Source organism: Lissotriton vulgaris, chromosome 10 (genome assembly GCF_964263255.1).
Source record: "Lissotriton vulgaris chromosome 10, aLisVul1.2, whole genome shotgun sequence".
NCBI lineage: Eukaryota > Metazoa > Chordata > Amphibia > Caudata > Salamandridae > Lissotriton > Lissotriton vulgaris.
The window spans coordinates 761,166,555-761,178,036 of record NC_141698.1 but is presented as its reverse complement, the minus strand read 5'-3'; the positions used below and the strand labels follow the sequence as shown (position 1 = coordinate 761,178,036).

The window sequence follows — 11,482 nt, the reverse complement described above, 5'->3', positions numbered from 1 at the left end:
TTATCCAATGTGTAAATTCTGGAAGAAAGCATGTTAATACTGTTATCGACCACTGCAAGCACTTTTTCCAAATTTGCTTGATCAATAGCTCTCAGGCGTTTTGCTGCCTCAACTTGTGAAAATTTCCAAATCTCATTGTATATAGCATAAAGAAAGCGTTTAGATCTACCCCTAGCTGGGCCTTTTATAAAATCATTTAGATCTATATCTTCATTCAACTGGGACAGATGCAGTTTAACTGCAGCCAAAGTGGAATGTTGTAACCATGTCTGACACAATTTGCCTACTGAATAAGTAGTAACAGTGTGATCTGTTTCAAACCTGGGATCTGGCCTGATGTGTGTAAAACCTTCAGACAAACCCAAAAATCTACGTTGGCAAGCATCAGTGCTTCTTTGCCACAAAAGCCACCCCTCCGGATCAAAATGGGAAATATTAAAGGAGGAATTCTGCAAAAGTGCTTGTATCCCATTGATGGATATTGTAGTGAAATTACTCCAACCTGAATATTCTTCTAAGTCAGGGATAGTAGGGGTATTTAATTTTTTAGATGTAGCCAATCCAAAACACGTTGTTTGAGAAACAGTAGAATTTAAAAACAACATGTGATTCGGGATGAGACATGCACGATGCAAAGCCTCAGTGCCTTGTACCTGCCAATCTTTGGTACCCCAAACCGATTTAAGGTCAATAGCATCCTTCCATAACTCATAGCCATCCACAGATAACCTATCTAAAAAGGACTTTGAATACAGCAATTTTGTATCTGTAAGTCTAACTTTGGGTATGAATTTCTGGTTCACTTTAAAATAAAACGATTCAGGATTTGATTGATTAAAATCTGTAAAATAAGAGTATTTTCCCAGAAATGTACTTGAGCTCCCCTGTAAGGGAGTAGGGCAATGTTCCCACTGAGTGTAATTCACAGGAACCCTCCTGGAACTTGTCTTGTGTAAGAAATGATTCCCATAATGTTGATAACAAAACAAATCACCATAATTGACAGAATCTAAGTACAAATCCTCAGCATCAAAGGCCGCATAATATTTCAAATCAGAGAACAATGCTTCTACAGCCTGAAGATCCCAGTCATCAGAACGGACATTTTGCTTAATCACATCTCCCATGTTTACTCTAAGCACATTAGGAACATTAATAACTTCTGTGGGGCCATGTATCTGAAACCTAACCGCATCCCACACAATCCCATCAAGGACTGGCCAAGCAGTAATCTGTACTGAATGTAAGTCTCTCTTTAGTCTGTGTACTGAATGTGAGGAGGACAGAGGGGCCAATGTTCCATTAAGGTACCGAATTCCTGTTCTTTCTATCACATAATGGCCATCGATCAAGCGGAAAAAATAAAACACAAAACCAATTGACATAAAAAGATAAAATGAAAATAGTATCAGCCAAACATATGTCCAAGGTGGAATTAGAAAATGTTTTTTAAACAACGTGGCATATTTTGCAATAGTCGATGGTTTCTTTGAAAGTTCCGAATCAGAGTCAAAAGAGAATCTGGATTGGTTAGCCAAACGAGCTTGTAAATCGGACATGGATAAATCAGCAGGATCTGCCTAGGTCAGCTCATCAATGTTAGCAAGAGGAATAGTATTTAATAAAGGACTGGATAAAGCAGGCATCTCGAGGGACACCTCCTGATCTGTACCAGATGTAATAGCCAGCACAGAGTTCCTCACCATGGAAGGACAGGATGCAGCCGGTGTCATGCTATGAAGAATCGGCCACCCTGTGTGTCTTGACATTGTCAATAGAAATAAATCTGTTTTCTTTACGACCTGGAAGTGGTGGTAAAATGACTGTTCTTGTGCCCTTCACTCCAAGGACTCGAACCGGCGGTCGATATGAGGGACCAAACTCTTTCTTGTTATCGATCTTCTCTCGAACCAGTTCTCCAACTTGGGGTAGCCAGCCAACTACCGGGATCTGCAACGCATCATCCGATGTGGAGGGCAAGTGTTCCTTTGCAAGACTGTCTCTGGTCTTTTGTAGATCCTGTAAAACATTGCAATGTTCATCTACGTCAAAGGCCGCGGCCTGGGCCTGGCAGTCTGCACCATCAAGGTCAGGGACGTACATCTTGATACCAAAGAGCATTTCGTATGGGGTCCGCCCACCCAGAGACCTTCTAGGGAGATTATTAAGCGCACGCTGCACGCCATAGAGGTGGGTCAGCCAGTTTCTACCAGTGCCTATAACACGGGCTGTCAAAGATTGCTTTAAGTCGCGGTTCATTCTTTCTACTACAGAATTGCCCTCAGGCCTGTAGGGGCTTGAAAACTTCACCTGTACTCCCAACGAAACCATAGCATCCTTATACGCCTTAGAGGCGAAAGCCGGACCCTGGTCCGAATGGAAAGTACCACAAGCAAAGATTCCCACAAAGACACGCAAATCCTTAATGACAGTTCGCGAATCAGCGCTTCGATGCGGCCATACCCATACAAAGCGTGTGCATGAGTCAACTGCTACTAAGATGTATTTATAAGCAGTATCAGAAGAAAAAGGACCGCAGTGATCCAAATAAACGCAACCAAGCGGTTTATTAGAGATGCACAACTGTGTCTGAGGCGGACGCGCAGCAGTAGAAGGCTTAATCTGCTGACAAATGTCACACATAAGGACATAATCGCGCGTCTGTTTGTACAGTCCCCGCCACCAGAACCTCTGTTGTAGCTGAGATACAGTGGCTGAGACGCCCGCATGCGCAGACGCCACACCTTCATGAGCCGCTGTAATCAGAGAAGCTCTGCGATCCGAGTTGGGAACTAAACGCTCTCCAACTTCAGGAATTTTCACATAAGGAACCTTATCGGGACTTAAGTGGTATGTGTACTTCGAAGGGAACCCCGCAGGATATTTACCTCCCTTCGCCGTGGCAGCAACAGCCGCCAAGATGTCATCATCTATTTTGCTTTTGGACCTCGTGACCGCTGCAACTAAGTATTTTGATACCGCTGACTTCGCTGCTTCATCAGCAAGCGAGTTGCCAACAGCGTGGACTCCCACGCGCTGGTGGCCGAGAGTATGAATCACAAACACGAGCGGCAGTTTCTCTTTAAGTTCCGCCACTCGGACCCAGATCATTTTATGTTTTATTGTGCTACCCTTGGAATCACGAAAATCATTCTGAATCCAAAAGAACAAGTTCTCATTGTAAGACTGGACACAGTAGTAAGAATCACTTACGATTAAAGTCGTCACACAAGGATCAGCGTACTCCAATGCAAGCATAAGAGCACGAAGCTCTGCCAACTGTGCGGTGCAGTCCCCTAGCGTTTGCGTGTGCACAACACTGGACTTGAACTCATCGTTCACCATGGCACCGACCACAATGGCGCAAGCGGAAACGTAGGCGTGTTTAGAGCCATGCGCAACCTGCGCCGAACCATCCGTGTAAATGATACAATGGAAATCCTCCAACGGCCGCATTGCTAAAGGAGCAGGATGAACAAATTCATACTGTAAATACTCCTGCGACCGTAAAGCGGCGTCAAAAATAAACGTGACATCCTGAGATGTCAAGGATGTAGCCCACTGAATCCACCGAGGGTGCAAAGCTTTAGAATTCGGTACACTGGCTTTCGTGACCGCCTCCAAGGCTGGACACGGGGTGACAACCAACATGCGCTTTCCCTGCGACAGGGCACGTTCCTTAAGAATTGCCATCTGCACAGCCGTTAAAACTTTCTCCACAGTGGAAAAACGCAGTTCAGCTGAAGTGTACAAGTGTGACTTGTAAGCAATAGGTACAGTATCCCCTTCATTAAAAGTCAGGTACGTGAAACCCACCGTCCCAGGGATAATTCTTATCACCAGGTTGGTCTGGTTATCACGAGTCTGTAAGTAGTCAGAAGCTAGCATATCAGCCTGCAAGGACTGCAGAATGGCTGAATGCTCAGGCAGCCAGCATGATTTGGAAAAAGATGGTTGTACCAAGGCATATAAAGGCTTGATACGCTGGGCATATTCCGGAATGTATGTCCTCCCGAAATTTAAAAAACCCAGCAAAGACTGTAATTTTTTCAGCGTTGTCGGAGAGCGCAACTGCGCGCACTTCTCCAGGAACTGAGGAGCCAATCCCTTTCCTTCATGGTTAAGTTCATAACCTAGAAACAACACTGTGTACTCCGCAATGTGCGATTTTGCAAAGTTAAACTTGTAACCCTTGTCTGCAAAGTTACAAATTATGCTGTTTACTCGACACAGATGCACCCAAAGCTCGTCGTCTGTGAGATAAATATCATCCACATATGAACATGCAACTGGATCGAAACTCTCTAAAAGAGAGACTATGCGGGCGGAAAACACTCCAGGACTATTTTTATATCCCATTGGGAGTCGATTAAACTTTTTTTGTACGCCGCCGCACGCAAAACTGGTCCATTGGGAACTTAGACCATCTAATCTATGTGCATAAAAACCATTGGAAATGTCAAGCGTGGTTTTGAACCGTTTACGCTCAAGACTATTCACTAGGGCAGAGCCGTGAGTATTCTGTACTGCACAGTTACGGCAATGCGAGTTCAAATGCCGGTAATCCAAAACCAGACGATATGATCCGTCCGGCTTGTTAACAGTAAAAAGGGGATTATTCATCGGTGACACACACGTTTCAATTACACCTTGATATTCCAATTGTTCAAGGATAGCCGCGACCGAAGCTTTAGCTTCACGCCGTATGGGATATTGGGGTTGTGGCTGCGGCTGTGACCGTAACGGAATCTCATGGCTAGGGGACAATTTATCCCAGCCACACTGATTCCGGTACACAGCCGGCGCAAGCGCCAGAGCCCACTCTTCTGCAAAATGCAGCGCTTCCACTCTCGGCACAGTGTGCGCGAAACTGGGGAGGATTACCTCCTCCCCTCGCGGAGCTGCGAGAACAAAAGGTGGGGGCCAGTCAGCCTCCGAAAGCAAAATGTCATACGTATCCGAAAGATTTTCCCAAAATACCCCTTTTACAGTTCGCTGCATGTCACCTTCAATTAACAGGACAATTTCAAAAAGTCTTTCAGGGGGAGCAACATGTGTATCAGCTGTTTCAATCACAATAAAAGTCTCAGTCGCTGTCACCTTCAACAGTGGACGGAGGGCCTCTCTCACTATGGTAATCTCCGCCGCGCTGTCCAGCAAGGTCAGAGCCCACGTCAGATTCCGAAGCCGCGTTCTCACTATCTGGGGCATATCGATGCGCCGTTAAGGCAGCGACTTTCTTCTTGGCAAACTGCGGTCTCTTTGGCGTAGAGTCGTCCCGCTGATCCCCTTCACTTCGTGTGCGGGGCTGGCCACGTCCTTGCTGGCCACCCCTGCCCCTGCCGCCCCCTCCACCACCGGTTGACGGAGCCGATGAGTCCTGAAAGGAACGAGGAGAGCGTTGGTCAGATGCCTGATATCTTTCAGGCGATTTAATCGTAGCGCGATCGCGCAATTCATAAACTCGCTCTGACTGCGCAGGTTGTGAAGGCGCCGGACTCGAAACCTGTGTCTGTTGTTGTTGTTGCTTACCCTGATTCTGCTTTTTAGGCCAATTTTGTTTTTTGGACTTGGGCTGTCCACCTGTTTCCGAAGACTGTCCCTGGGGCTGCTTCTTTTCTTTTTCAAGAAAAACCTTTGCACCCTTAGAATTGCGGCCAACCGTTTTATAAGCCGCCACAATAATTTTTGCCAGCTGACGGGGTTTCTCGGCATCGGGAATTAACGCCAGACCATTGGCCACCTGAAAGTTCACAGCATCCCCTTTTACATTGGCAAGGATAATACCGCAAACTGTCTCAAATGAACCGTTCAGGCGCATACCCAACTCAACCGCCGACTCAGGTCCGTGATCATCTTGAACACGTTTGAGGATCGCAGACAGGTTCGACACTGTCGGTGTGCCAAAGCACCTCGAGTAAACCGCTGCAAAAGTCTTACCCCATGTTTCACAGTCAGCAAGTTCAGGGGCTAAATCCTTCGGTAAACTAAGCGTAAGAATCCGGTGTTTTTCACCCGGAGTCGTATTAGGAAACACAGCCTCCAGCTGGTCGAATTTCTCGGCAAGCCAGTAAGGAAAATCATCCTTATTTTCTGGCTTTCTGCCCATAACGGAATTCACCATGACAGGACTGATTTTCAAACCAGCCTGTTCCGCTCGAAGCTGCGCACCTGCGGGGGCAGCGCCATGTATATTACGACCAATGTAATGAACAAGCGCTCTAATCACGTCAACCGCGACATCATGCAGACGTCGCAAATCACCCACATTACAAGTGGCGCGATTAGGATGAGGAGTAAATCCGCCCAAGGCGGGCCAGGCTGTGCCCGGAATGGACAACGGACCTAACCTCGGAGCCGTTAAAGAGTGGGGTAGGACGCCACCAAACCAAACTCCGTGCTGCCAAGCATCGATAGGTACTTCCAGTGCTCTGTACGGAGCATAAGCCGCCGGAACAGCCGAGGCAGTGTACGAGTGGTAGACGCCCGAATTAGCGGTTACTTCCGGAAACGTCACCCAGGAATAAAACAATTCGTACGGGTACGCATGTTCCGCACTCACCACTAGAACCACAGCCAAACCTTCCGCAGGGACATTATATGCCCTCAAGTGGTCACGAACCGCGACGCGGCTATGCTGCGCTATTTCCACGGCCATGGTAGCACCGGAAGTGAAAAAAGGACAAAGAACACTTTGTAGCACAACTGGGTAGTAATTCAAAGAAACCGTTTAAAGTAGAATTCAAGCTTGAAAAGACCTATTTCAAAAATAGGTAGGTTTTTCCGACACCACCGTTTACCGGAAACGGGAATGAAGGTGTTAAGGTTTGAATGATATACTACTCGAGTGTCATGAAATACGGCCAACCAATCCGTTGGGCGCCATGTAGCAGGGTTTCCGTTCTCCCACAGAACTGTGCATAGAGATCTAGAACCTCAGTGAGTTAGGATGATCCAAAACTCATCTCAGTGTCAGAAATCTCCTTACCTAGCTAGCTACAGTGTCTCATGGATCATTATGGAATGAACCATGTCTTAGACAAACCAGAACATGATCTTTAGAATACCTCAGGAATCGTGGAACACATGAACACTCTTTCATTATATAATCATTTCAAACCAAAACTGGGAGTCAAAGAACACAAATGCAAGTTTGAAATATTTATTATTCAATGCAAAGTTCTCAAACGCAGTATCTTGTATAATACCAAAATGCAGATTATAAAAATCAGAGTTAGCAGCATAGTCACTAATCCATAGTAAGCAAAAGGTGCTAGCATGTTATAATGCAAAACCTATAGAATCGATATCACCTATATTTCGCGCACCCTATCTAGTATATTATTTTATATCTAAGAAGGTCTCATTCGGGCTTTAGCAGGGCGGCCCCATACCTCTCAATGTCAGTAGGAGCAGTTCACATCAACAGCTACCAGCTCTCTCCATGCGCAGCACCAAGTGTCTACGTTCATTCCGTGTAACTCTATCTTAAACCCGCGTAGAGCCCAAAATGTTGGCATCAACATTATTTGTGTTATGTCTAATGTGGTGCGAGGATCAGGCCTCTCAGCAACCTTGTGTTAGGTTAATCTTGGAGTGTGCAGCTCTCAGTGTGCAGACAGTTGTACCAAGTGTACCAGGCAAAGCTGATAGCATAGAAATAACATATTATTCTCAAATAAACCACCTCACCGCTTCTAGGGTGAAAGCTACAACAACAAGTATGTGTCGTGTGCAAAACTGAAGCCGAAGGCAAACCGGCTGTTTAAACATGTAATACACTCATGCTAACTTAACGCCATATATGTAATGAAGTATCCATATGACAATACTGTCATTACCGGCTGTTTATTCCATTGGCACTTACGACAATGCTACTCTGTAATAAGACCTGAGCAACTGTTTGGTGCCCCGGCCTATGCTTATATACAGTTAAACGACCGTTTTTTTTTGTTCTCCCCTCTTTTTAGCTCTGGTTCCATTTCAGTGCCCACAGTGCGGTGCACATAGCATAGAAATGATTGAATGTTAACAAACCCATTTATTTCTTGATCTAACTACAAAGTCTATCTGTATGTATGCTATATGCTGTTAATTAATGTGACATTTTGAATTTAAATGTTAACCGTATTTTGTTTCCACAATACAGGAATCTCAGTATGAGAATCTCATACCCCCCATTGAACACTACACTAATTGTGTGAGTATTAAGCTTCTTTTTGTCCTGACGAAAGCTCTACAGACCCTTGCGGGCCCAATAGAGCTGAAACATGTTGACCTACCGATAGAGTTATATGGTAATCCTGTAACTCGATTACCGAATATACCACTATTCCCCCCTTTTAATTCACAGTGTGCATCCTCTTATAATAATTTTTTGTTTTTGGGGCAACACTGTTTTTATACCTACTTTTTGGCACTGCACATTATCCCTCTGGATCAGTCCTCACTATTTCTGGACACTTCTACACTTACCAGAGGTTGCCTCGGGTGAGGCAGGCATATAGCACGTTATTTGACAACCCAATGACTATGCCATGACGCTAGAGAAGGGGCGGATAAAAGATACACCGCAACAACAAAATCACAGCGTCTATGAGGGTTGTCAATAAATAACCATTGGTTATTGTAGATACAAGTGTCCATTCCCTTTTGTGATTATTAAGGTACCTATTCAGGGGAACTGAATGGACGTGAATTCCTCTTCCCTCCCATGATAATAGTCTTTAAGCAGTGCGCAGCTGCGGGAACAGAGCACTTTAACTAACAATTTTTGTTAGCATTAAGGTGTATTTCTTTTTGAATTAAGGAGCTTTGAGTGATGGAGAACAATAATGGTTTAAGTTTCACTGGCGATGACATAGATGAAATTCTAGCGGCACAGCCACTTCTACAGAATGCTTACTTTACACAAGCCATTGCCCAGACGGATGAATGGGACACTCTAACCAATAAAAAAAGAGAACAGATCCGAACTGCTATTCACGGAATCATCATGACTGAGTATCTGAGAACAAAATCAGCACCTAGAGGTCTATGGATTTCTAATGCCCCCAGAATCTTTCTTCACGACCTGGCCTTCCGTTGCGATTGGTCTTCCATATCTTTGAAGTGCACCTTGGACTACTTAGTCCTCATAATAAAGACAGCAAAAAGACTATCAGAGGCACTACTTGTAGAAATTACAACTTGTGAAACCCAACTGAAAAACAGCATCAACCCCCAAATCTATAAAAAACGACTGGATGAGATCACGAAAGAAATGGATGAGACACAAGAGTTCCTGATGCAAAATAAATTACAAAAACTGGCTAAGGACCTAAAAAAGTTCAGTCAGGAACGGATGCACCCCTATTCGAAAGAAGACTACACAGTGATAGATATCACCTCAGATACAGATTCGACAGGGTGGTCCTCGGATGGCTCAGAAAGTAATTCGGATCAACAAACGGCGAGAAGAGGACACAACAATTCGAAATTCAGAGGCCCTAGACGGGGTCATAGAGGAAACAGATGGCAAAGACCACCTTTTTATCCAAGTAACTCGATGCCTTACTTCCAGCCATTTATGCCCCCATTTGGTGGTTGGATGAATCCTTATAATCCTGGGAATGAGCAACAACCACATATGAGCAATCAAATGTTACCAAACCCCAACCACCCACACCAACCACAGCAGCCTTTTTTAGGAAGAGGCCAAAACCAGCCACAAGGCAAAAAGAAAAATCTGACATGGCAGGACCGTCAACTCAATGTACAAACACGAAGTATGTCATCGGCTCAGACGGATACCAACAAGAAGATTCACTAATTGTGAATCTGACCGACATTGTTCTAACCAAAGAACAGACGAACATCCTGAACAAAGGTCTTGGGTTTGTCCCGACTCCACCCCTAGATCCTTTTAAACTTAAGTGCGAACTGTCTGAATTCTGCAGAACGTTAAAACTGAAAGCCTTTTTTGATGGATCACCTATCCGAAGAAATGATGGTGATACAACATTAAGAAGGAAATCCAAATTCTTACCACCGACCAATGCAGTACCCATTGAGATATTAACATTTGAACAGGCGATCCTAAAAGGAATCGACAACTTGGATAATAAAAAGAAAACGTTCCAAAACCTCAATAACAAAGAGAGACGAGCTCTGGAAGAACTGGGAGATAATGACAATATAATCATTAAGCCTGCAGACAAGGGCGGTGGTGTTGTTATCCTCACAAAAGAAGGGTATGACCAGCAATGCCTCGCACTATTATCCAATGAGAATTTCTATAAGAAACTTGACTTTGATCCAACTGAAAGACTTACCAACAAAAATGCAATAATGACCCACGAGGCGGAAGTGAATGAATGGATCTCCAAAAGGGAAGCAGATTTTTTGACACCCAGAGTGCCTAAAGTTTCTTTTTTCTACTCATTACCCAAAACCCACAAGAACAAGTCCCCTCCACCGGGACGCCCGATAGTTTCGGGTATTGGTTCGCTCTTGGAACCTCTCTCAAAGTTTGCCGATGAGTACCTCAAACCTTTAGTACAAAAAACTCCGACTTATCTTAAGGACACTAGTGACCTTTTGATCCAGATCGTCGACAAAGAATTCGACCCCAAGACCATGATCCTAGTAGGATTGGATGTTGAATCGTTGTACACGAGCTTGCCACAAGATGACACCATGCAAATGCTCGAAGATTTACTGTTCCTTGAAGAATGGCCACATCAAACTCCTCGTCATTTTATTCTAGAGTGTTGTCGGTTAGCGCTAAATGAGAATTCCTTTGAATACAATGGTCAACTCTTTTTACAGTGCCATGGTACTTCCATGGGAAGCGCTTACGCGCCCTCGGTAGCCGGACTGTATGTAAGTCAATTTGAACAGAAATTTGTCCTAAACAATGATAATCCCTACGTCTCCAGTATATTATACTGGAAACGTTACATCGATGATATTCTGCTCATTTGGGATACAAACAAAAATTTGACAACATTCATGGACTGGCTGAATGGCAGAGACCGCTGGCTCAAGTTCACTTTCACAGCTAACAAGGAGAGAATTGACTTTTTGAATCAGACTATTTTCTCTGAAAATGGGAAATTAGAGACCAAGACTTATACCAAGCCAACAGCTAAGAACAGTCTCCTATCTTATTCCAGTTTTCACCCCCGACCACTCAGAGACAATCTTCCCTACAGCCAATTCCTCCGACACAAACGCAACTGTAGCAAAGAAAGTGACTATAAACAACAAGCCACAATCCTGAGTGAAAAAATACGAGCAAGGAATTACACTCCTCAGACAATCTCCAAGTGCAAAAAAGAGCGAAGAATCAACCTAGAGAGTGCCTACTACAGAGCCACCAAAAGGAGCCGACAAAAGATCTTGTAACATGTGTCACTACTTTCTGCCCTGCTACCTATCAAGTACAGAAATTAATAAGAAAGAATTGGCAAATAATCACTTCAGGGACTTTCAATTGGCC

The 11,482-nt window shown here is 44.5% G+C and overlaps 1 protein-coding gene across 1 annotated transcript; it reads left to right on the top strand.

Moving 5' to 3' along the window:
- The first annotated feature begins 8,821 nt into the window (after positions 1-8,821).
- Positions 8,822-9,811, top strand: LOC147688762 (uncharacterized). The gene has a single exon (XM_086939821.1). It carries the CDS (start codon positions 8,822-8,824, stop codon positions 9,809-9,811), a length of 990 nt encoding a protein of 329 aa, XP_086795947.1.
- Positions 9,812-11,482: the final 1,671 nt, after the last annotated feature.